Source organism: Dicentrarchus labrax, unplaced genomic scaffold, assembly GCF_905237075.1.
Source record: "Dicentrarchus labrax unplaced genomic scaffold, dlabrax2021, whole genome shotgun sequence".
NCBI classification, from domain to species: domain Eukaryota; kingdom Metazoa; phylum Chordata; class Actinopteri; family Moronidae; genus Dicentrarchus; species Dicentrarchus labrax.
In genome coordinates, this window is record NW_026136711.1 from 4,750,840 (window position 1) to 4,778,132 (window position 27,293).

Below are 27,293 nucleotides of genomic sequence, written 5' to 3' on the forward strand. Positions count from 1 at the left end.
TACCATACTATCCACACAATATTTTACCAAAATTGCATGTGGTGTGACTGTCGTGTCACAGTCCTGCACTTCATACACCTGCCATCCACCCCAACCACCTCCTCACGACGCATGATATAAATGTGTTATAGTATTTCAAAAAGGTATTATATTGTCACCACAGTGTAATTATGAAAATAATTTAGTAATATACAAACGTAATTTCTGGGAGACGGGGTTGCCTGACTTTCACATCACCACTACTGTCTGTGGCCTCTACTAAGTTTCCATTTGTGGGTGTATATTGTGCAGCATAGTCCATTTCCATAGAATTTTCCTAATTGAACCACACGAGCATAGTTGGTGGAGAGTACAGCGAGGACACTGATCAGCTGGGGAGTCACACTGTCCTCCATCACCATCCCTGGCAATCCTCTCACTGTCCCACTGCTTACTATTCTACTTACACTCCCAGCAGGGACTACAGATGGATGCCATTTTCAGGACCATTCCTCCCAACTCCCCTCACCACATGACCAAAGTCATCTGCACTACAGAGACAGAAATGGGGGAGAAGGCACGTTTAAAATATACCCCTTGCTTGAGTCCGGATTCCCCAAAGAAATTAAAAACAGCCTAACTGGGGGCTTCTATCATGTCTTCGTCCATGCTCCTACGTAACTGTGACGGCCCCCACCGGACACTGACATACATGGGTGCTTTTTAAGTTCACAATTCTTCAAATAGAGTGATGGAAAAGAGAGCACTCTCATGAGGAATAGAGCAGTGGAAGGGGGAAATGGAGTAATGTAGAAGCATCTTATGGGAGAATCTAAAAGTGGTGCTGTTGATTTTCTTCCTACTTTTACACCGAAAAAGCTCCAATATCCAAGATTAAACTCAAGTACAAGTGTTATTTCTTAAATTAAAGAATCTGCCAGTGAGATTATAATGTGTCCACCTTTTCCACTACAAATCAAGCTTGTTGTTTCAACTCAAATGTCTTCATACCAACATATCCTCAAACCTACAGCTAGATAAACAACCCATAATGCTTTTACAAAAGCAATTGTTTTCTGATCTGTCACCTCTAGGGGTACAGTTTCAGACATGAACCCTGTTAATAAATGTAATTGCAACTCTACATGTCTACTCTCACTATGCAAGTTACTTTTAAGTCTAAATCCTATAGTAAAACTTCTGTAAAACCTCCAGCACTGGGCAAGTCTGAAGTGAATGCCATCAGATTATCATAAAGGCTACAGCAGCACAAGGTCAAATACACAGAGAGATTAAATGCATGTACTTACTTTCTAAGAGCACTGTAATAAATGTATCACTTAATTATCATCTTCTCAACTGTGAATCCATCTTGCGGCCCAGGTGCCAAACACCGTGCCACCATTGCAGCTCTTTCTGCATTCATGTCATGGCTGCATAAAGCCATTACAGAACATTTATGTAAAGGACACTTAGAACACATAAAGCCACTACTTTAATTGATAGATGAAGTAAGCAATGTTACACAGTACATACACAGTATGTCTGAAAAGGGCTTAGGATGGAAGGAAAACCACAGACTGCAGATGCAAACTATGATCTCTGGTAAAAACTATTTGATATGCTTTAGCTCTAGAGTCTTTATTCAAAAGGACACAAAGATCACAACATAGGTAATTTTAAGTATTTAAAGGTCCAGTGTGTTACAGTTAGGATGATCTATTGTCAGAAATTGAATATAATATTCATAGCTATGTTTTCATTGATGTATAATCACCTAGAAATAAGAATCATTATGTTTTTGTTACCTTAGAATGACATATCTTGATCTATGTGTTTCTACAGTAGATAAACAAAACACTGGCTCTCAATGTAATCTTTCTGCTAAGGACAGTCTCCTTCATGTTTGTACTGTGGTCTACATTATTTTGTTTAATTAATCTATTATTTTTGGGCATTTGATGCCATTACTGGGAGGCCTATATGACAAATAGGGATAGAGAGATTGGGAAGTGCATGCCCCAATGTGCTTGGCCATATGTGAATCAGGGACATTGTAGACAAACTAAATGCTTTGCTCAATTGAGACTAAGGACTCTCTCCTAGCTTTTGTGGCTAAAACTTGGTGGAAACAATTAGATAGTTTAAAAAAACTGCATTGTAGAATAAATCCAAAGTCATTAGGGGGGTGACATGCAGTAGTTGTGTGCTTGTATACAGTCATTGCTCAGGATATCAGTTTTCAATCTTTTAAAAAAAGATTAACCCCTTTGGCCACTGTGTCTTGTTTTGAGTTGATGACACCCTTTGAAAACCATGAACTGTAACAACCTTTTAATTGTATATTAACCATTTTACTTATGCCCGGAGTCATGTCATTGTCAAACATTCCCTGCCTGTTGGCTTTATAGTAAATGGTGATGACCAGACATGACATATTTGTCAGCTGGTGTGATTTTAATTATTGGAACCAAAGACTATGGAGCTAATTACTGTCTATCATAAAAGGAAATAAACAGCAATACTAAAATGTATCAGTTTTTGTTTTGATCCAAATCTGAAACATGATGATTGATTTGTTAAAATAATCTATCCAATGGAAGATTATGTTTAACTTGTTTTAAAGAGAGGGGACTCAAAAATAGACATATTTTGTACTGTGATTCTTAGCTATGTATTGAGCTTGAGTCATTTCTCTATGGCTGGGCTCCTGGCAGACTGAGCTGAAGTAAATCTAGAGTAAATGAGAAAGGATACCTGCTTAAGGTTAGCTGGCATCATCCACAGGCTCTCTCTTTGTATCTGTCTGCCTCTCTCACCAGCAATCTAAATGTAATGAAGATACAACTCTCCTCCTTTTTCAACTCAACACTGACTGATGTGTGTCATAGGTTCTCTGGGATTAATAGCAGTTCAGCTGTGTGTGTTCAGTACTGTCAGCAACAGTGTTGGTCAGTAACTATACGTTTTACAAGGGTGCAAAAACATGCACTACACCCTGAGTTTAATAATTTGCACCCTTAATGTCAAGCGCAAGGTGGTCTTATAGGCGCACAGACTGTATGGGCATCTCCATGCACACCTTCTAATTTGGTCCATGTATGTTCAGCAGTGCAACCTGTAAAAGGCTGGGTGAAGCTAAATATAGATCACAAGTGGTGATTATTAAAAACTGTATCAAAAGACATTGATTAGGTGTATTATTATAATCTGACTGACGCTCTTTTAGTAATAATTATCATCTTTCATTTCATATATTCAGACTTTGGAATGGTAAGATTTGAAGTGAAGGACAAATTAACTGAGATCAAAGTCAAAATGTTCAATTGTACAGAAAAAGGCAGGATGTAACTTTGCACTAAGCATATCATTTCATACTTCAGAACAACTTTTTGCTGTGTATTTGTGTTCTATCAGACTCACATCCCCATGACTAGATGAAAACACACAACCGGTGACCTCCACTATGCAGTGTGTGGGTGTTTATTTCATAGCGTAGCTTATTTCCATCTAATTCTCCTAATTTAACCACAGGAGCATTGTTGATACAGAGTGCATTAAGGACAATGGGGAGATTCATACTGACCTCCATAGCTATCTCTGACTCTTTATGAAACCCAAAACACCTGAAATCCCTCACTGGCATTCCAAACTCAGAGGAAGTGAAGTGACAGACAAGTGGAGCTGAAGAGGGGATGGCTGATGGTGGTGACAAGCTGACATCTGAGACTCGACAGCGTGTCAGTGAATCTATTTACAGACCCATAAGAAGTATGACAGCAGAGCAATTCAGTTGACACAGCAAGCCAGCCATTGGAGAAATTGTTATGTGATCCATGGAAAACGCTTACAAAATGCTGCCATCTTCCATTTCCACAAAACACACCACATTTCTTCATCATTCATGTCCTGGCATTTAGCCAGTAACTCAGGGCTCTCTCTGAAAAACCCTGGGATTCTTTCATACAGCTCTCAAGGAAAGGTTCTGGGGAAGTGATCAAAGACAGCAACATATCCGAAAAAATCAGTTGTCCTGGGAAAAGTTTTGAATGTATACTATATTAGGTGTTACATTAACTGTAACATGCATCTAGACCCTAGAATCTACCATTAAATGTGGTCAAATAAAATTAATATCAACTAATATCAACAGGTGTCGTGTTGCTGAAGTTAGTGCTCTGCTCAGGGGTGCTCTAATGTGAAATGATATCACATTACAGTTCTGTTTTGTAACCAACAGACCTTTTTTACAACAGACATTATGACTTGTCCAATTTGACAAGTTTGGAGTGAGAATGTGTTGGACCTGCAGCAGGAAACGCTCAGGTGTTATCAATTACATAGACGACTGTGGCTCAGAGTCCAATCAGAAGTGCTATACAAGTACAAGTCCATTTACCATGTATTACTCTGTGTCAACAGTAATTAGTTGATAGTTATATTACTTACTTCTACTACTTCAACAAGAAGTTTACTGTGTCTCTGTGTCACAAAATTTAGACGTCAGACAATTAAAATCTAGTTTGGTCCACTGTATACAGTCATTTTAAACATTGTTTAAACAGTTTAAGCACAATTTCTGACTTAAGAAAAGAAAACTATGGGGAAAATGTGAGGGTGTGTATGTGTGAGACAGCCATGTAGCCATGCATCCAAGTGGAATAATTCACACCATAGTTTCTTCTACATGCTTGGAAGGTGAGCAATATTGAAATGGCTGCAGTCTGCAACTTCACCACAAGATTCCACTGAAACTAACAAACTCGCCTTTTGACAAACTATCTCTCCCTACCTTAATCGAATGCTGTGAATAACTAAACATAAACAATATTGTGCTTAAGTTGCTACAAGCTGATTTTGAATTACAAGCACCTTGCAATAAGGTAATGATAACTGATGTGCCAACCATAGAGCCAAAGTGATAAAATTGCTGTGTTGATGAGCACCAATGTAGGACAGTTATGTATCCTGTTGCCTAATCAAGCATCAACTCTTGACGGCACCCTGTCTGTACAGTGTAGGTGCTATGATAAATCACAGTGGTACCATGTGTTGGTACAACAGTGGTTTAACTGTATTGGTGTAACCAATTAATTTTGGCTATCAAAGTTTATTGATTATCAAAAAACAATAGAAAATTACTTTTATTAATATTAAAGTTCCTCGGGGCACCACCCTTTAATAAGGGAAACAATAGCCAATAATTGATTGATCAGTCTCATACACTAAACTATTAATTTTGAAATCGGATTAATAATTAAATTAATAACTATAACCAAAATCACTATTAATAGTGGAAGGCTTTGGAGTTCTGCATAGAAGAGGCTGTGGTGTCATCCACTCTTGTATAAACACAAGCATTTATTAAAAGGGATAATAAAGAAAAACAGAGGAAAATACACACTATATAAGACTAAATAAGAGGAAAAAGTTGTGTGTGTGTGTGTCTATGTGTATGCACATGGCGGGTTGCACGCCAGAAAAGGTGTGTGTCTTTGTCCTCTGACCAGATGTTTCAGCTGAGTATGAAGCACGTGTGTGCTTAGATTTAGGCCGAATGTGTGTGTGTGTGTGTGTGTGTGTGTGTGTGTGTGTTTAGATTAACGGTTCAAAGATGGTGTCTGTGTGAAGCATAACATTAAACTACATTGCCTTAGCACTGTCTGAAAGACTACAGTTACTACAGTAACCTGCCTTAATCAGATCAACAACACAATAACATAATCTGAATAAAACACGTCAGTACAGTAACATTAACAGTAATTAAACAATCCTTACTTAGCAGTTAACTCTGTTAGTTATTTGTCTATGCCCAGTACTTTACCAATGGTCCAAAGGAGGGAAGAAGAAGAGTTGCCGGTGAGCTGCATGGATCGGCTGGTGGTCCTTTGAGCCAGGCTGGAAAGAGTTATGTTTATGAAGTCAAAACAGTCTCTGCTGTGCGATGTCCGCTGGTGCAGGTTGCAGGAAGAAAGGCGTGGCTCTGCAGAATTAACAACTCAGCCTTAACTCTGCATTGTTCTGGTAAAGTCAGCTGGCAGACTTTCTCCTTAAAGCTGCAGATGATGATTCCCATTAACAGTGCGCTGACCAGGGATCGCAGGAAAAGGCAAGCTCTTTGATATTTTGTTGTGCGTCGGTGGTGGGCTGGGCAGCACACAGGTCCAAAACTTATCACCCCGTGTGGGCGAGAGAGTAAGAGAGGGAAGAGAGAGGAGAGAGCGAGAATAACGGTGTGCCAGGAGTTTTATCACCTGGACATCGCACGCCATCAAGTCACATCAGGTTACGGTCACAGGACACCTGTTACAATAAAAGTCCAGTAAACCACACCAAATAAACAAGGTCATATTTAAAGGTCTACTTTGGCCCTACAACAGTGAGAACAATAGGTCCACATATTTTATTGAAATATGCAGGGCGAAAGACAAAAATAGCATCTTTAACCACATATAATTCAACGATACTTTCAGCATATTTATCACATATGACTAATGTTAGCAGAATAGTGACACTTCTTGAATTCCAAAGTACACAAAGACCCAAACATAAACCCAGAAGCAAATTTAGACAACAGCTCATTATCTTGGGCTTATATCTACATTCTGCAGTGAGAGTAGTGCCTCTTTATCACCGCAGACTGATTCCAAAAGACAAACAATAAATCCAGTGATGATGAGGATGTTATTTGGAATATGATGCCAATCACAGCTTAGATTGTATACATATATTTGCATGCTAAATGAGGTGTAAATTAATATTTTCTCTGACATCTTCTGAACTACCCTCACACTTAGCTAACAAGGAAAATTGAGTTTGAGCTGTAGTTGCTTGAGTGTACACCACCACATGAGATGGCCCCTTCTTCATTAGGAAATTTGCCACATGTCCTGGGTGATTACAGTTATTAGCATATTGAGGGCAAGGGTGAAGGGATAAAAAAGTGAGTTTCAGAGTTAGAAACTGCTGTGAAATGTGGACAAGACGCTAAAAGAGTGCAACCACTTCCATGCTATGCTAAATAAGCTCAATAGATCCCACAGTCTCTGAAATAATTAAAGGGGACATATTATGCAAAACCAACTTTTTAATCGTTTGATTATGTACATTTGGGAATCCGGAGGGCCTATCAGCAGGCAAAGTGTTAAAAAAAAATGACTCAGTCATGTTTTTGTGGGCTGCCTCAGTCAAAATACAGGAGATAAATCACTCAATTTCAGATTGTCAGAGTTTTTGACGTCATTTCTTCTGCATGTTGCCACCCATCGCAGTTTACTTCTTCTTTTCTTCTTGCAGCCTGCCAGCCTAATGTCTGGGAAAAGGCTTCAGCAGACAAACTGTTCAGTCATTGGCTGCACAGTCCAACACAAATCTACATATGTATGAGCCACTGGATTTGTTTTTATTTTTGACGGCAATGTCCGGGGGACATGTTCGTCTGTATTTTGTAGGACAGGGAAGATAACACCAGTTAGGTTTAATTGTCTTTAACCTGGTAACTTACACATCTGCTGGGTAGCTAAGTAGCTGTTCACCGTGTGGATCAATACAGCTGTGATCAGAAGAAGACACCGTACGTGTGTGTAATTCAGCAGCAATGGTAATTTGTTTGGTAAGATTGTAGCTTTGAGTAGCACACAGCAGCTCTGATTTCACTGTGTTACTATAGTTACTGAGTCTGTCAGACTTTATGTTGTAATATGAGGGGCAGTGTGATCGTTAACCCTCGTTAGAAATGTTAATGTTAAAGATGCGTACAGCTCCACTACCCTGCCACCACTGTGCAGGTCAGACCACAACCTAGTCTGGCTCTCACCATCATACAAGCCTGTGGTTCAGCAACACCCGGTCACAGTGAGGACAGTGAGGAAATGGTCTCCCGAGGCCATGGAAACACTGCGCGGAGAACAGGAGGCCACCGACTGGGATGCTCTGTATGAGCCACACAGGGAGCATATTGATGGCCTTACTGACTGTGTCTCTGAATACATTGGGTTCTGCATAGACAACACCATCCCCACTAAAAAGGTCCGCTGTTAGCCATACAACAAACCATGGGTAACTAGTGACCTGAAGGCCCTTCTCAACGAGAAGAAGAGGGCCTTTAGATCAGGGGACCGAGCAAAACTCAAACGGGTACAAAGAGAGCTCAAACGCATCATCAGTGAGAGCAAGGCCAACTACAGGAGAAAACTGGAAGACAAACTGGAAGACAGCAACTCCAGGGAAGTGTGGAGTGGGATGAAAGAGATCACCGGCTTTCAGAGGGGAGGGGGGGCAGCTGGGGGGAACGAGCCAACGAGTTGAACCAGTTCTTCAATAGGTTCAACTCTAACTCCCCCACCCCCCACCATCTCCTGCCCCACACCAACCTCATCACCCCCCCCCGCTGGCATCCACTACGGACTCTTTCACACCTCCCACCCCCAGGACATCCTCACATCTCCCACAGCTCCCTGCCACCTCATCACCATCGCAGACCCTGCCACATACCCCACCCCCTAATCTGGACTTCACATCACATCCAGCCAGGTGAGGAGAGAGCTGGAGAGGCTCAAACAGAGGAAAGCTGGACTGGACCGTATCAGCGCTCGCGTGCTCTGGAAAACATCCTGCCTGGTCCGAGTGCCCAAAAAAGGACGTCCTGTGACACTGGAGGACTACAGGCCGGTAGCACTGACCTCTCACATCATGAAGGTCATGGAGAGACTGGTCTTGGCACACCTCAGACCACTAGTGTTCTCGTCTCGCAGGTTCTTATCGATCCTGGTGGAGCCTCCTGCCATGATCCTGCTAGATTGCCATTACCAATACTGTTGTTGCTGTGCACCTGTCTGTCTCTCTCTCTCTCTCTCTCTCTCTCTCTCTCTCTCTCTCACCCCAACTGGTCGAGAAAGACGACCACCCACCTAGAGCTGAAGGATCTGTCCTAGGTTTCTGCAGTTTTTCCTTGCCCTTGTCACTAAGTGCTTGCTCATGGTGGTACTGTTGGGTCTCTGTAAATAATGTTATAAAGAGTTCGGTCTAGACCTGCTCTAAAGTGTCCTGAGTGTCCATAACTTCTGTTCAGTCAGGACCACTTTTGTCAAAATATCTTATATCCCAAGCAGAATTTTACATTTGGCGGTATGGCTCTGTTCTGGGACCTCCTTGTCCTTCCGCGTGCCTACGTGGAAAACCTTAAGGCAGGGAGAGCACACCTCCCTGCCCTTCCATGTGCATACATGGAAAAGTTTAAGACAAGGAGAGCGGCAGCAGAGACCCCCCAGGGTACAGAACAGAGCAAGCATCAATGGCAATCAGAAAATTATATTGATTAATTAGAAACAACATAAAAAGGAGGAGCTGGGGTGGAGGTGGATGCAAAAGGCTTGTAGAGGAAGCAGCAGAGATAGGCAGGCAGGCTAAAGCAGCTTAAATAAGGCGCCATGCATGATGTTTGCAGCAGAGACCACCAAAGAACCACACCAGGCAACCTCCCTTCCATGAGCTACATGGAAGTGCCAGTAAGAGGAGCCAGCAGGACTATAAACCAATACGTCTAAGCAGACACTAGTTGAAGATACTTACTAGAGATATCACCAGAAATTTGCTATACATTGATGAATTTAAGCCGGAAATTACAGGGCACTCAGGCAGGAGATATCGTTCGTAAGCAGATAATGAACATTTACCCATAGCCTTAGCGTCGAGACAGGAGCTACTGATGCTGCATTTGTTGCTGCTCCTATGCGAATTGAATGAGGAGTTATTTTAATGTAGATTAGCTAAGCCGGATCGCATATACTGAGCAGTAGATAGCCTGTAGGATTGCATGGTTGTGTTTAGTCTAACACGGTTTGAGAAAATGGGGGGCAAGTCAGGCTGGATGGCGCTGCCTCCGGGCACAGCTGGCGAAATTCTGCAATTCAAACCAGGACAAAATCAGCAATTGTTATTCAAGCATGGAATATGAGATGCTCTAATAATGAATTTACCCAACATAGATAACCAAGTGAGGCGCCTTAATAATCTATTAATGAATGGAACTGAAGAACGCCCTTGTAAATGATGTTGGCAGTTGCCTCATTGTCGCAAAAACATGATTGTTTCCTTGACCAGTCTTTTCCCCACAGAACAACAATTGGTACATTCATTAAAAAGGTAGAAGAGGCATTAGCTGGCAAGATGACAGTATTTTAGCCATATGTCTGTGAACCACTGATTATTAAAATAGCCCCCCAAAACCTACGGAAGGGCGGTTATCATACAGGTCAATCATGCCACTACTACTGTATATTTGAATTAATTATATCTCCATTATGTCTGTACACAACACCGAAAACTGTGGATCCATTGCCCTTACCTAAATTGCCCCTCATGTCTGCTCTCTGTCTTCTGAGCTCAGCAAAGCTGTTCATTAGTGATCTAGTAGATTATAGCAGTCACACTATTAGACCTTGCTGTTGACATAAAGCGCCCAGGGTGAACTGGCACACAGTGTTTGATTCATTTATATGTACTCAATATGCTGCGTCTTTTTATAATTAATGGCAAATGATGATTCTAGCTGCTCATTGTAAAATAAGGAGATGCCATACCATTATCACACAGAAGAGATCAGGACTGGGGCTCGGATCTGCAGCCCTCATCCAAGCTCACCATATCATGGAGTTCTCTATAAATCGGAGAGGTCCAGAAGCCTGGATATAAGGGAACTTCCCTGGGGAATAACACACATGCCAATTTAAGATGTCTAAGCAAGGAGAGCAGTTCTCTTTGGAAATTACTACTGCCTGCTGCTTTTATTACCTCTCTGATGCGATTTTGCATCGGTACACTATCTACAGTGAAGCCTAGAACTCTAGCCTTACAGGGCCTGATGTTTCTCCTTGGATAGCAGAAGACAGCCTATGACAGCCTTAGTAATGCATTTATATCATTAATAGACTCAATTGGCTTCTGTCAGAGTGTAAATAAACCAACTCATTGTTTTAATCACACTCTTGACCTTGTTTTATCATATGGCATTGATATTGAACATTTAATAGTCTTCCCACATAATCCTTTCCTATCTGACCATTATTTAATAACTTTTGAATTCATGTTGTTAGATTATAAGCCATTAAGCAAAACTTCCTACAGCAGATGTCTATCTGACAGTGCTGTAGCTAAATTTAAGGAGGAGATTCCTTCAGTGTTTAATTCAATGCCATGTCTGAATTTAACAGAATCCTATAACGACTTTAGTCCCTCTGAAATTGATAATCTTGTCGATAGTGCTACAGGCTCACTACGATCAACATTAGACTCTATCGCTCCTATAAAAAGGAAATTATTAAAACATAGGAGACTAGCACCTTGGTATAACCACCAAACCCGCCAGTTAAAACAAATAGCTAGGAAATCTGAAAGGAAATGGCGCTCTTCCAAATTATCAGAATATCGCTCAAATTGGCAAGATAATCTTAAAACTTATAGAAAGGCCCTCCGTAATGCCAGAGGCGCCTATTACTCAGCACTAATAGAAGAAAATAAGAATAACCCTAGGTTCCTCTTCAGCACTGTAGCCAGGCTGACAGAGAGTCACAGCTCTATTGAGCCACATATCCCCATAAACTTAAGTAGCAATGACTTCATGAGCTTCTTGTATAATAACATTATTACTATTAGAGAAAAAATTAATCACCAACTGCCATCAACCGTTATCAGTGGCTCTCCAAGTTCAGGGACTTCTGTCAATGTAAACTTGGATATATATTTAGACTGTTTTTCTGCTATCGATCTTCATCAGTTAACTTCAATCATTTCTTCATCGAAGCCATCAACCTGTCTGTTAGACCCGATCCCAACTAGGCTGCTTAAAGAAGTTGTTCCCTTAATTGGCACTTCTTTACTGGATATGATTAATCTTTCTTTATTATTCAATTCAATTCAATTCAATTTTATTTGTATAGCGCCAATTCATAACAGAAGTTATCTCAGGACACTTTTCAAATAGAGCAGGTCTAGACCGAACTCTTTAACATTAATTACAGAGACCCAACAGTACCACCATGAGCAAGCACTTGGCGACAAGGGCAAGGAAAAACTGCCTGTTAAAAGGCAGAAACCTAGGACAGATCCTCCGGCTCTAGGTGGGTGGTCGTCTGTCTCGACCAGTTGGGGTGAGAGAGAGAGAGAGAGATAGAGAGACAGAGAGAGGCAGAGAGAGAGAGAGAGAGACAGACACAGACAGACAGACAGACAGACAGACAGGTGCACAGCAACAACATTATCAGGATATGTACCACAGTCCTTTAAAGTAGCTGTAATTAAACCCCTTCTTAAAAAGTCCACTCTTGACCCAGGGGTTTTAGCCAACCATAGACCGATTTCTAACCTCCCCTTCCTCTCTAAGATTCTGGAGAAAGTAGTCGCCAAAGAGTTGTGTGACTTTCTACATAACAATAGTTTATTTGAGGATTTTCAGTCAGGATTTAGAGTTCATCATAGCACAGAGACAGCTCTGGTTAAAGTTAATAATGACCTTCTGACTGCTTCTGACAATGGACTTGTCTCTGTACTTGTATTATTAGATCTTAGTGCTGCATTTGACACCATTGACCATAATATTCTTTTACAGAGACTTGAGCATCAAATTGGCATTAAAGGAACCACACTAAGCTGGATTAAGTCATATTTATCAGATCGCTCGCAGTTTGTACATGTTAACGATGAATCTTCAATAAATACTACAGTTAGTCATGGAGTTCCACAAGGTTCTGTACTTGGACCAATACTATTTACTTTATATATGCTCCCTTTAGTCAACATTATTAGGAATCACTCCATTAACTTTCACTGTTATGCAGATGATACGCAGTTATATCTATCAATCAAGCCCAATGAAATTAATCAATTATCTAAATTACAAACATGTCTTAAGGACATAAAATCCTGGATGACCTGCAATTTTCTGATGTTAAACTCAGAAAAAAATGAAATTCTTGTTCTTGGCCCCAAAAACCTTAGAGACTCACTGTCTAAAGATATAGTTACTCTAGATAGCATTAACTTGGCCTCTAGCACCACTGTCAGGAATCTTGGAGTTATCTTTGATCAGGATTTGTCATTTAAGTCCCACATAAAGCAGACCTCTAGGACTGCCTTCTTTCATTTACGTAATATTAGACAAATTAGACACATACTATCACAGACAGATGCAGAAAAACTAATCCATGCATTTGTTACTTCAAGGCTGGATTACTGCAACTCTTTATTATCAGGTTGCCCCAATAAGTCCATTAAAACGCTCCAATTAATTCAGAACGCTGCAGCACGACTGACAGGAACTAGAAAAAGAGATCACATCTCTCCTGTACTAGCTTCTCTGCATTGGCTCCCTGTAAAATGTAGAATAGAATTTAAAATCCTCCTCCTCACCTATAAAGCTCTTCATGGTCAGGCCCCTTCATATCTTAAAGAGCTCATAAGACCCTATTACCCCTCTAGAACACTACGTTCTCTGAATGCTGGGCTACTTGTGGTTCCTATAGTCTCTAAAAGTAGAACAGGAGCCAGAGCCTTCAGTTACCAAGCTCCTCTCCTGTGGAACCAGCTTCCATTTGTGGTTCGGGAGGCAGACACCCTCACCACATTCAAGAGTAGGCTTAAGACATTCCTCTTTGATAAAGCTTATAGTTAGGGCTGGATCAGGTGAGTCCTGAACCATCCCTTAGTTATGCTGCTATAGGCCTGGACTATCGGGGGATTTCCCATGGTGCACTGAGCTCCTCCCTTCCTCTCTTTTTCTGCACTCATTCATGTCCCATTAATGCATGTTACTAACTTCACTTCTTCCCCGGAGTTCTTGTGCTTTCTCGTCTCGCAGGTTCTTGTCGATCCTGTTGGAGCCTCCTGCCATGGTCCTGCTAGATTGCCATTGCCAATACTGTTGTTGCTGTGCACCTGTCTGTCTGTCTCTCGCTCTCTCTGCCTCTCTCTCTCTCTTTCTCTCTCTCTCACCCCAACTGGTCGAGACAGACGACCACCCACCTAGAGCCGGAGGATCTGTCCTAGGTTTCTGCCTTTTAACAGGCAGTTTTTCCTTGCCCTTGTCGCCAAGTGCTTGCTCATGGTGGTACTGTTGGGTCTCTGTAATTAATGTTTTAAAGAGTTCGGTCTAGACCTGCTCTATTTGAAAAGTGTCCTGAGATAACTTCTGTTATGAATTGGCGCTATACAAATAAAATTGAATTGAATTGAATTGAATTGAATTGAAGACCTAATGTTTTAAAGGTATATTTAAGAGCAAAAATGCATGGTCTGATTTTTAATTGATAGTCAACTAACAGAAAATCATCTACGAGATGGAGCACGAAAGCAGTTGCAGTTATTTAAAAGAATCCAGCAGAGAGCCTCTGACAAGTGTCAAATATGTGGGGCTGCTGTAACAACCAAAGGTGAGCCTAACTGAGAAGTACATTTCTCTTCACTTAAACCAAACAGATGCCAATGTGAAGGTGTAATGCATGACTTAAATGCATCTGTGACATCTGCCTTGGCTAGCCATGCGCCTCTACATGCTTCCTTAATTAACTGATGGCATTGTAGATTATAGCATAAAATAAGGAAAAAGTGCCAGAGGATTTAAACAATTCATGCCTTAGTTTTGCCTTTGCAACAGCAGATAAATTAATAATTATGTTTTTATATATTTATTTTTCCTGAATATTTCCTGGTAGCTATACCTTAATGCTTGTTGAGAAGGCGATTTATTGAATGGACCAATATGAACCCTTTTGTTATCCTTTCTTCAGTAAAGCATCGACTATCTCAGCTCTTTCAAAGCAGATTGTAGGTTTTGGCAACCAAGTCAGCCCAGCTAAGAACCATGAACCAGCCCTATAACAGATAATTCACTAAACAGCGTTTAGATGCTTTCTTAGCGCCTTCCCCAGCTCAGGGATGTTTACTGGGGTTGAAGTTTATCTCTCTTGCCCCCTTTTTGAGAGGCAGCACGTTCTTTCCTATGGTGATTGGGACTGCACTTCCCAGCATTCTCGGCGGGAATGTGACGCCGTCAAAACAAGCTGCTGTGACGTCACCGTCAAGCTCTGCACCTGTGGGACCATGCGCTCTACCTGCAGACAGTGAAGAGGGAAACAGGCCAACTGCGGACGAAGACTGGCCGGCCTGACGTGCCGAACCGAACCCTGGACCCTTGAACCCATGACGGCAAACGACAACCGGATGTTGGACAGAGCTGACAAGCAAGACAGGCTGAGCCGGCGCTCCCCTGGAAGGCAGCGCAGCGCCGGAGCCGGATCCGGAACCGCAGCGGAGCCACAGGAGCAATTCCTCCCCCCTTCTGCAACCCCCCAGAACCAGAGCAGCCGGACACAACTGTCGTTCAAAAGCGACACTCTCCCCAACGCCGAGATCGCTGCTGAGACTTCACAAGCAATCGACCCGCCATGATACTCACCGCAGACAGGACAAGTAGAAACAAACGACAAACCACAAGTAACGCACACAACATCCTGGCAAAAAGGCTTGTAGAGGAAGCAGTAGAGATAGGCAGGCAGGCTAAAGCAGCTTAAATAAGGCGCCATGCATGATGTTTGCCAATTGGATGCTTGAGGAAATCAGGTGAGCTGTCAGCTGACTGTGTATGGTATCCAATGGGAAGCTTAGAGGAATCAGCTGATGTATGTTTATGACGAGCTGTGATCGTATGATATAGCTGTAACTGAAAGCTAAGCCTGACTTCGTGGCCTGCCTGAACTAACGCTATGCTCAATTTATGAATTGGCGCTCTACAAATAAAATTGAATTGAATTGAATTGAATTGAATAGTGTGCGCATCGCAAGACCCCCTGCAGTTCGCATATCAGCCGCATGTTGGGGTTGATGATGCCCTGATCTACCTGCTGCAGAAGGCTTACTCCTCACTAGACAGACCCAACATCTCAGTCATGTTCTTTGATTTTTCCACACCATCCAGCCCGGACTGCTGAAGGCCAAACTGGAGAACATGCAGGTGAGTGCTCCCCTCATCACATGGGTCGATGACTATCTGACAGGCAGACCGCAGTTTGTGAGATTAAAGAACTGTCTGTCTGACCGTCTGATTAGTAACATCGGGGCCCCCAAGACAACTGTACTGTCTCCCTTCCTCTTCACCACCTAGACTGCAGACTTTATGTACTGCACTGAGTTGTGTCATCTGCAGAAATTCTCTGATGACACGGCTATTGTGGGTTGGTTGACCGCTCAGTGAAGTGGTGTGGGGAGAACAACCTGCAGCTAAACGTGGCAAAGACAAAGGAGATGGTGGTGGATTTTAGGAGGAACAAGACTCAGCCCTCTCCTGTCAGCATCGGCGGGACCGATGTAGATATGGTGTCAGCGTATAAGTACATGGGTGTCACATTAGACAATAAACTGGACTGTTCCACAAATACAGAGGCCATCTACAAGAAGGGCCTGAGCCGGCTTTACTTCCAGAGGAGGCTCAGGTCCTTCAATGTTTTCCAAACTTCCTCTATTTCTTGAGGTAATGGCGAGTCCCAGTCACCATTCTAAGCTGTAAGTTCTCTCAGGATAGCCTTGCCCTGGATAGTGACTGGCGCTACAAACCCAAGAGGGTTGTAGAGGCTATTGATAGTGGATAAGAGACCCCTTCGTGTGTAAGGCTTTATCTCATCTGAGACACTGAAGAGGAAACAGTCTGTCTGGTGGTTCCAATTAAGTCCAAGACTGTGTTGCATTGGCAGCATGTCTGCATCAAGGTCCAGGTTTTTAAGGTCGCTTGCATGATCTCTGGATGGGAAGGCCACAATGACCTTTTTGTTGTTTGCCGCGATCTTATGCAGCCTCACGTTTGATTTGGAGAGAATGTCCTGTATCTTTTTCAACAAGTTGACAGCAGCTTCGGCCGTAGGCAGGGACTTCAGACCATCATCAACGTAGAAGTCACGCATCTCAAACGCCAGGGTCGACGTGGAACTCATTGACCTGTACAGACTGGTGTAGGCCATGAATAGCCACTGCAGGAGAAGGGCTATTACCAAAGACGAGGACCCTCATGCGATAATCCACAATGTTTTTTGAGAGGTCATTGTCTTTAAACCAGAGAAAAGTTTCGGAAAAAAGTTTCGGTCATCTTCCCTTACCAAAAACAATAGATGAACATCTGTTCTATGTCCGCTGTAAAAGCAACTGCTTCCTTCCTGAAGCGGATCAGTACACCAAGTAACGTGTGGTTCAGGTCAGGTCCAGTTGACTTCCGAGGTCCGGTTTCTTCAGATGGTACACACTGAATGTTGGCAAATACCATCGTTCATACCATCCTCACTGAGAGGAGGGGCTCACTCAGCATGGCCATTTTTAAACATCTTGTCCATAAAGCTAAGGAAGTGGTCTCTCATTTCAGGCTTTCTCTCAAAGTTGCGCCTGAGAGACATGAGACGCTTCAGTGCTTGAGGCCTGTTGTTAGGGAGCCGACGACGTGGACACTTACAGGGTAACGGTGCCACCCAGCTGTTGTTTGAATCTTTCTGCAGTCCTTCACCCATTATTTTCATGAATGAGACATCCTGGATTGAAGGAGCCACCTGGTTATCATCCTTGGTTTGCTTGAACACAGTGCATCCCAGGTGGTCAGCATCACAAGATTCCTCCTCAGGAACTTTTAGGTGGTGTCTGGTGACCTGGATATCACTGTATTTTTCTTTAACATGGAACACGTTAGGGCATGGCTGAAAGAGGGTAGGGTGTCCTAGCTCTTTGGTGTTCTTGTAAAAGGTGTTGATTGTCAGTGGTTTGTGGACACTACCTGGACACACATTTCCTACAATGACCCACCCCAGATCCAACTTCTGTGCATGGGGAAGGTTGTGCGAGCCATTCACCTGTTTATGGACTTTATGCACTTTAATAATGTCCCGACCTAAGAAAAGCATAATTGGGGCTTGCGGGTCAATGTCTGGGATGAGATGTGCCACCGACTTCAGGTGTGCATGATGAAGAGCCACCTAAGGGGTCAGAAACTTGCCTCTGTTATCAGGAATGTCATTACATTCTATGAGGCTGGGTAATGGGATGCGGACAGTGCCATCCAGAGATTCCACCTCATAGCCACTGGCCTTTCCTGCTGATTCTTTTATCCCAGAGCATGTTCTCAAGGTGTATGGCGCACTTGGACTTTGTGAACAAACTAGTGATCTGTTGCTCTGCTCATCTAGAATGGCATACAGCTTCACTGCTTTGTCTCTGTGGCCAGTTGGATATACTTTTACAAGACATATCTTCAGCAGAATCATGACACGTGACATGAGGTTGAGGTGAGGCTTCTTCCTCCCCGCCGTGCTCTGGAGCAGGGTCCACCTGTTCCTTCCAGGGTGCAGGTCCGGGGTGAAGTGCTGTGTGGTGTCTTTCACTTTTACATTCAAAACATTGAACTTTCATTTTACAGTTCCATGCAAAATGTGATGATGAAGAACAGCATTTAAAGCACACATTATTCTCTTTCAAGAACATCCTAGATCCTCAATGGGCTTTTCCCGGAATGCACGGCATTTACGTGGGTTGTGTGGTTTCTTATGAATAGGACACAGTTTATCGCAGTTGTCAGATTTCTCAGGGGGCCCACCAGTATCATAAATGGTCTGGGAAGTATCTCTGTTTTGTGGACCGAGACTTCTCGCTGATTGTTTGGCTTCCAAGACGTCCTCTCCGTCCTGGGAGCCATGTCTGTGTGAGAGACAAAGTTGAAACTTGGATCGTTTTTAATGCTAGCCTCCTGGCTGACAAACTCTACAAAGTAGGCAAAGGGAGGATAGGAAACATGATATCGCTGCTTGTACAATGCACCAACTGATGCCCATTTTTCCTGTAGACCGAATGGGAGCTTTTGTACTATTGGGTTGACGCCTCTTGCCTTGTCGAGGAAGGAGAGACCGGGTAAGTCTCCTTCAGCCTTGGCTGACTTGAGTTCCATCAGTAGATCATCCAACTTTGTTAGTTTCGGATAATCTCGATTTGTTATTTTTGGAAAGGTGTCGATTCGTTTGAACAGAGCATCTTCTATTGCTTCTGCTGAACCATAAGTGAGGTTGAGTCTGTCCCATATCATCTCCAGTCCTACTTCTGGATGGTTGATATGTATAACTCTTATCTGTTCGACATGTTCTGCTGACTCTCTGCCAAGCCACTTAGACAGAAGATCCATCTCCTCACTTGGTGTCAGGCTAAACCACTAGTTGCAGTCTGAAAAGAACATTTCCAGGCTCTGTTGTTCTGTGGTTTGCCATTGAATTGAAGCAAGCCTGTAGCCACAAGCTCACGACGGGCAAAGTACCTTACAAAGTCATTTATGTTCGAGCTAGCATAGTTGGAGTTCAGGGATATTGGATAGGGTGAGGGAGAGCGATGACGATCATTGTCATTTTCAGATGAGAGATGGAGAGGAGGGGAGGGGTGTGAGAGGGTGGAGTGGGGAGAGGTAGGGGGAGGTGTGTGGGGTGGTAAAATGGAGAGGATGGGGGGAGGGAGGAAGTGGAGGGGAGTTGGCGCTATACAAATAAAATTGAATTGAATTGAATTGAATTGAGGGGGGTGGTGTAGCCAAGGTGTGAATGGGGGTACCTGAGGAACGTGGAGGGGGAGGGAGTTTGTGAGTCAAACCTGTTGAAGAACGTTCGTTGGCTCGTCCCTTTGTCCCCTCCACTGAACCTACTGACCTTTTCATGCCAATAATGCTCCTCATTCTCCCCCACACCTCTCTGGTCTGCTGCAGCTTCCCCTCTATCCTGTCCTTGTAATAGTGTTTGGCCCTCCTCAACTCCCTCCTCAGCTCCGAGCACTGAATGTCTTACTTGGCCTCTTCATCTCCTGCCATGAAAAACATCTTATTTTTGTTCAACTGGGCTTTGATGTCTCTGTTGATCCAGGGCCTGTTGTTTGGGAAACAGCGAGTCCTCTTGGTAGGGACAACGGTGTCCTCACAGAACCTGATGTAGTCTGTGACACACTGGGTGAGACCCTCAACATCGTCTCCGTGGTCCTCTGGAAACAGTTCCCAGTTGGTTGTCCTGTAACAATCCATCAAGGCATCCTCTGCCTCCACCAACCACTGCTGTACAGTCCTGGTGGTGATGGACTGTCTAGTCCTAACAGCAGGCCTGTATGTAGGACAGAGCTGTATCAGGCCTCCTTTGCATTGGCATACAGCAGATCCAAGGTCTTTACCCCTCTGGTTACAGATCACATACTGGGTAAAGTTGGTCAGGGTCCTTGAGATTTTGGCATGGATAAAATCTCTATTTATTACGATGAATGTGCTGGGATGACATGTCCGCAGGTCCGCGACGGTGGAGTGGATGATGTCACAGGCTACGCCACTACTGCCAATGGATGAATGTAAACAATGACAACAATGGCGGCTGAGAAGCAGATAGTATGGCCTTAACCCGATGGCCAACAGTTCAATATGAGTTCCTTGCCTTCATCTCCTTAACTCCACTGAGATCTATGTTACATGGGACACGTAAGTCCTGATACTGGAGGAGGTCCTCATGTGAGTAACCCCGGTGCTTTGTTGTGTGGTGGTCATTGTTATTGATAAGAACTAAGCTAAACTAAGGCGAAAAAATAAAAAAACTAAATTACCAACACTGTAGGTCCTATATACAACAATAAATACAGTGATAGTTAGAAAGTAAGAAAAAGAAGTAAAGATTCAAGGCGAAAATAGAGAGGGGGAGTGGGAGCTGTTGTGTCGAGCTGCCACTCTCTGCGGCACAGGAAGTTTCTGTGAGCATTGTTCTCCACTAACATTCAAATATCCACAGGGTATCTTTGAAAATAACTAGGAAGACATATAAGACAAATAATCATAATTATCCTTTATGCTGTGCCTGAGTATACATTAAAGTATCAGAACAGATGGATGATACCAGTCAACCGTCTCATAATAATCATATTTATTTAAGACTTGTAGTGATAATTGCATGGCAGCATTGAAATAAGCCAGTTTTCATCACAGAATGAATAACGTTTTGTGAAACCTGGCAGGTTGTTGTACTGTGCTTTTTAAAATCAGCATCCTTGACTCAAATAAAGATAGTTACCAGAAATGCACACTGCTTAATGGAGATTTTTAAAATAAAATAGACCAACATTGTGGCACCAGACCTCAGTCAGAGGCAGATCAGAGGAGGTTTTAAGCAGAGAAACACACTTTTCTTTTGGTATGCTTTTTAAGAACAAAACACACAAGTAAACAAAGTATGGCAGGCAACATGCTCTGAAGACACTTCGCCTCTGGATTTGCTCGGTAGGACGCAATGCTATGAAGCCGGAATTTCAGGGTTATGGCTGAAAGAGGTAACCTGAAGAACCCACCCTGTGCCCATATGTGTGTTCTTGCCATTTTGTGGACGGGAAGTTGACAACTGGCCTTAATACCCTTACATCTTGTTCACATCGCCCGTGTCTGTGGGGTGTGTGCATGGCGGAATTCTTGATTCAGATTTTTGCCCTCTTTCCCCTCATCTCAGCTGCATCTACTGCGATTCTCCACTAGAGAGGTTTCAATTTTTACCGCAAGCGTCTCCCAGCAAAAGAGCACAGTGAAAGGATCTGTTGCTAGTCTTATCCACACTTTTCGGTACAGTTTACACTTCCTTTTCAGTGTAAAAGCAGATGAAGGGCAGTATCTTTCCACTGCGCTCGGATAAACAAACCACACATGCTTTCTGGTTACCACTCTTTACATTTATGTTTAAACTACATAGCATTGTAAATTAAATTATATGAACATTTAGATTTTTCATGGACATTATACAAAAGCAAAAGCAGCCACACAGCTGACACGCTCTTGGTGTGAACGCAGCGTGCGTGGGAGGTGCAGCTGCTCAGGCAACATATGTGAACAGGGTGTTACCCTGAGAAACATCTCAGCTACAATGCCGCATTAAAGAACATGAGGAGGGTGTCAGATTTAGGTAGGCTAGCTATTTATGTGTTTGGTTGCTTGTTTGATTACACTAGTGAAATTCATGCTATGACTACATATAATCAACTGCTACATTTGAACACATTTTACAAACAGCATTCACTATGGATGTTTTAAAGTGTAACTTGTTTTCCAGTTGTTGTACTCAGGCCAACTGTGATGACCTGCCTGTTGCCAGGACATAAAGTTAGCTACTTGATGAGAATGAGAGAGTGAACGTGACATGTCTCTAGACCTCTGATACTGTGTCTCCTGTTACCTAAACACAATTAATTTTGCATTATTATAATTGTTATCCTTTTTTGTTATTAAAACTGGACTCTTAAGTCTTAAAATAGCATAAATTATTCCTGTACTGATAGAAGCTGAGAAGCTTCTTTAGCAACAGACTACTACAACTACATTACACTAAGGAGAGCTATAGAAGATCTTTTCTGCCTGCTGCGATACGACTGTACAACTCCTCCAGCTGGCTAGATCAGGGTAGTCTACGTCAAGCTGGGGATGTTAAAATCACACTGGACTGCTTTGCTTCTATGTGTATTTTATTTTTTATTTTTGTTTTTTAAATATTTTTACTCTTTGTTTTTTATTCTTTGTTATTTATTATTTTCTTAAATCATCACTTTATTTGTTGTTGTTGTTGTTGTTGTCACTTGTTTTGACTTTGTCTGTTGTTGTTTGAATCAGAATCAGAATTATTTTTACTGTCAAGAAGGTTTTTACACCTACAAGGAATCGGTCCTGGTGCAATTGGTGCATAAAATATACAAATGTACAAATCAAACAAAAATCACACAAAAAAATAAAGGACTTTCAAAATATAAATAAATGAAGATAAGGAAGATAAGGAAGATAAGAAAAGAAAACTGTGTAGAAGACGGGAGTGCGTTAATGTAATGCATACTGTATATACAGGGTGGATATAAGATTCAGTGATAAAGGGGGTACCGGGCCTTGTTAATGAGGCCAGCTGCAGAATGTGAACTGCTGTAACACAATATGCTTCTTATTATTTGAGTGATATTCACTCTTAGTACATTGTGCGTGCACTCTACCAGGAGAAGCTACCAGAGCACCCATGAGTATCACTGGTGGCCATTGTCACTTCCAGTGACAATTACAGAATAATGATGAATGTTTAAATGTAGTGAATCAGTAGTATGGAGTCATAAAGTCAAAGTCAGCAAACTTACTTGGCAATGTTAGTGACACAATAAATCTATCTAAAGTTTGCTAACAGTAGCCACCAAGTTGATAAGCACCTGCAACAAAAGCTCTAGCAAGAAAAGCTGTATTGTGTATACAGTGTATTGGATTGAGTGAAGGTGTATTATTGCTTATGAATTTAACCTTTAATTTGTCGGAGTGAGATTATGTGTTTCTTCTATTGAAAGCCTTTCTTAACTATGACTGCCATATTTTCCTAATTTTAGCCAAAGGTCAGTTATAATAGCTACAGTAACTGGTTAAAAAACAAAAAAGAAAAACAGCTGACAATCTCTTGGTTAGGCTGTGTATTTGCATGAGGCAACCTTGTTTAAAGGTCCAGTGTGTAACATGTAGGAGGATCCACTGTCAGAAATGCAGTATGTTTTTATTCGTGTATAATCATCTGAAAATATGAATCATTGTGTTTTCATTACCACAGAAGGAGCCATTTTTGTCTACAGAGAGAACAAAGTGGACTTTGCCATGTTGAACTGCTTTGTTTCTACAGTAGCTCAGAATGGACAAACCATACATTGGCTCTAGATAGGGCCTCCTCATTTTTTGAGAGTTTGCGGCCACTGAAGTTTCTCCTACACACTTGAAAGGCTGAGCTATATTAATATTAATATAAATGATTGCAATCTGCAGCTAGATGCCACTAAATTCTACACACTGCTGCTTTAAGGGGCAATGTTCCAGTGCTCCTACAGGTGTCCAAACTTAATTTAAACTGAATAAAAAGAAAAAGAGAAAGTCACACTTGCAATATCTAACTGCAGAATACAACATTATTATAACATGTAATCACAGGGCTTAAAGTTTAAAAAAATCCTGAGCCTGAACTATGTTCGACGACTTTTTTGCCGCTAGTAGCATATATTTGCTTCTTCGCGCACAACACACAGAAACAAGCACCTGGCTCTCTTAATTTTTGGCACCAGCTACCAAAAGGCTTGCCGTCTCCGCCCCTTTCTTCTATCCACGCCCAGTGCCATTTATTTTTAAGTCCTTTTTCAGTAAGGACGTCTTCTCCAGGCTTCATGAATTTCCCCTCCATCTTTGGATTTCAGTGAAACGAACGCCGGCCTGGATGCTGCGTTCAAGACCACTCGGAGGTAACCGAGAGGTCATAGTGTACACGCTACAGGTTAAGTCGGAGAAGAAAAGCGAAGTGTGGCATATTGTCACTATCCGCTGAACACTGAAAACCTATGCAGCAGCAATTTATGCTTATTTTGGAAGAAGATGAATATACGTGTAATTTCCAAGTTTGACGCTGTTCAATTCATTTTCCACAATTCACAGCCCGTTTTTTCCTGAGTTGTCTGGAACGCAGCATCACCTGCTGCTGGCCTTCCGTGGTTACTGTTACTATGTCTGTCACAACCTTCGGAGTACATCTATGGTCACAACAACCATAACTATGCAAGTCATTGAGTGTGCATAGTTACGATTGGATTGGACAGTAGCGGTTTGAGGGAGGGTCTTGACAATATCCCGCATCAACAGGCTTTTTTTAATGTTTACTTTTTTTTTTTTTTTTTATGAATTGCAGTCAAACGCCACACGCCGGAGATCTGGCACGGTGCCAGAATACTTTAAGCCTTGTAATCATGAGATGACATTGTGTTCCGCTCTGACAGGCATGTCACTGATGTAATTGAGTTCCCAGTGCTCCCGAGGGAGACTGAGTGCAGGGAGGAGGAAGAGGCATGGACTCTCCAGACCATTCTCGACTGATTCATTCTCCTGTTTGAAATAACCTACTTTCCACAACAAGAGCTGCTTGAATTGAAGAGGACCGGCAGGGGTCTCGCTACACAAAGCCGTGTGGACATTAAAGGCCAGATCATGTCTATCAACACTTCTCACAGCTTTGAGATGAGCTCAGTTGGAATGTCACACTGATAAGGGGAAACAAGCTTAAGAGGAGGCAATGAGCTTAAGTGGCATCTTCATTTGAAAAGACTGACATTCTGATTAAAAGTTTAATTTAAGTGTTCATAGAAAGAACACACTTGATCAGTGTTTCATTGGTTAGATGGATTCAGTTGCACTGGTAATGAAGGAAGCTATGCTGGCTTTTAATTTTAACAGCAGCTACTCACTGGAAATGATAATAATAATTAAAGCTGCAAGCAGCGGTGAACGGGCCCTTGCACTCCACGCAATTCGGGGTGTGCTGCGGCCTCGCCACGTGCCGGCGTAACACGTGCGGACCACATCATAAAAATTTCACGTAAATCAGATCAAAATCGCCACGCGGAGCTTACTTCCTGTTGCCAGTAGGTGGCGCGATCACTATATCTGAATATTGTCAAGTAGAAGTGTTCAGGGACACTCAAACGTGAACTTTCATTGAGATTGGACCAAGTACACCGAAGTACTGACAACTTCCTTTTTCATGGCAAATCTTCAAAATTGGACACCACGCCATGGGCACGCCCTTCGACGGAATGTCGTAAATTGCACAACTGTTAATCATGAATGTCTTAAGATTAAATTTAGAGTTCATCTGATAAATTTCCTAGGAGGAGTACGTTCAAATACCACGTGTGCAAATCACATTGTTATTACTATCAGTCTGCTGGAAACTGTGAATTTCCCCTTGGGGATGAATAAAGTATCTATCTATCTATCTATCTATATATATATATATATATCTATCCAAAAGCTGATTTCCACTGCGTCGCCATGGCAACATGGTTCTTCAAAAAATTCTTAAGATTCATAAGATGCCATCGTCATCGTCCTAAGAAACTTCTGACAAAATTTCAGCTGGATCTGGTCAATCTGCTGAAAGATATAAATAAAAGTATAAATATGACAAATAAAAATTAGTCTTATCAAACATGTGAAGTTTCGTTGAGATCGGATCATGTATGCAGAAGTTATGACAACCTCCTTTTTCACAGTGAGTCATTGAAATTCGACGCCACGCCACAGGCACGCTGTTTGACGGAATGTTGTAAATAGCACAACTTTTAATCATGAATGTCTTTAGACGGCTGTGTTCAAATGTGAAGTCGATCCAATCAATTCCCTAGGAGTAGTATGTTCAAATACAACGTGTGCAAATCACCAGAAATTACCACTAAATCCAAAATGGCCAACTTCCTGTTGGGTTTGGGATATGGCGCCCATAGGATTTTTTGTATATCAGGATAGGAAGATCTATGCATGTGCCGATTTTTATGCATATCGATGAAAGGGGCCCGGGGTGGTACAGTTTATAGGCCCCTGAGGGGCCATTTTGCCACGCTCATAGTGGACCCCTAGAAAGTAAAACATTTTCTGACATGTGCATCGAGTTTCATGCGTTGTCGAGCACGGAAAAGCCTTCAAAAATGCGATTTATTTGTTACTAAAATAATAAGAATCCTTACAGTTACAATAGGGTCTTCGCACGGTCAGTGCTTGGGCCCTAATAATAATGTAGGATGATAATAACTGTATGCACCATTGTATTCACTTTTATTTCTAGGGAAATGTCAATAAGAACTTTTCAAAAGGAAGATATGACTTGGATATTTTACAATACATTAGCTTTTCAACATCATATCAACAAATCTTAAGCGATAGTACACTCTGTATAAGAAAATATTTATTACCAGAAATATGAAATTATTTCTTGACATGGTAAATGATATCTTCAATATTCCTGGATAACAATAGGTTATACATGAGATAAATCATTGTTTCAGCAGTTTGGCATAGACAATGGCTCTAAATACTACAATACCCCATGTGCCTCAGGAGCCATTGCTATGGGGAAGTCAGTCAGAGGCATGAATCAAATCTGTAGAAAACTGAGAACCTTTCTGTTCTAAATCAAGTAGACAGCTATACCCATAACAGTGGTGAACAACATTGTTGGTTCACATTTAGAGCAGTTCAGCAGTCCATCTAGGAAATTGCGATTGCAACAACTGATGCAAATTCAACTTTGCAATTTTGTCCAATCACCGCAACTTTTCTGAAATTTAACCACCCATAGTAGTTTCCGGCACAAAACACTGAGCAATACGTCACAGTTCTTTTTAGAAAAGCTGGAATGTAATCAGGCATTTAAGGCTGCAACAATACCAAAAGAGGGACTCGTGGAGGGACTGATTTGATG

The 27,293-nt window shown here is 42.1% G+C and overlaps 1 protein-coding gene across 6 annotated transcripts in view; it reads right to left on the reverse strand.

Moving 5' to 3' along the window:
• Positions 1–27,293, reverse strand: part of fhit (fragile histidine triad diadenosine triphosphatase) — a 432,233-nt gene that overhangs the window by 45,169 nt on the left and 359,771 nt on the right. Inside the window, exon 7 of one of the 6 annotated variants that reach the window (XM_051415069.1) lies at positions 5,319–6,282. The exons of the other annotated variants lie outside the window; for them this stretch is intronic. Within the exon in view, the coding sequence (XP_051271029.1) occupies positions 6,256–6,282 (27 nt within the window). The 3' untranslated portion in view covers positions 5,319–6,255. Of the gene's footprint in view, positions 1–5,318; positions 6,283–27,293 lie in introns of those variants that run through there. 6 annotated transcript variants of the gene reach the window in all.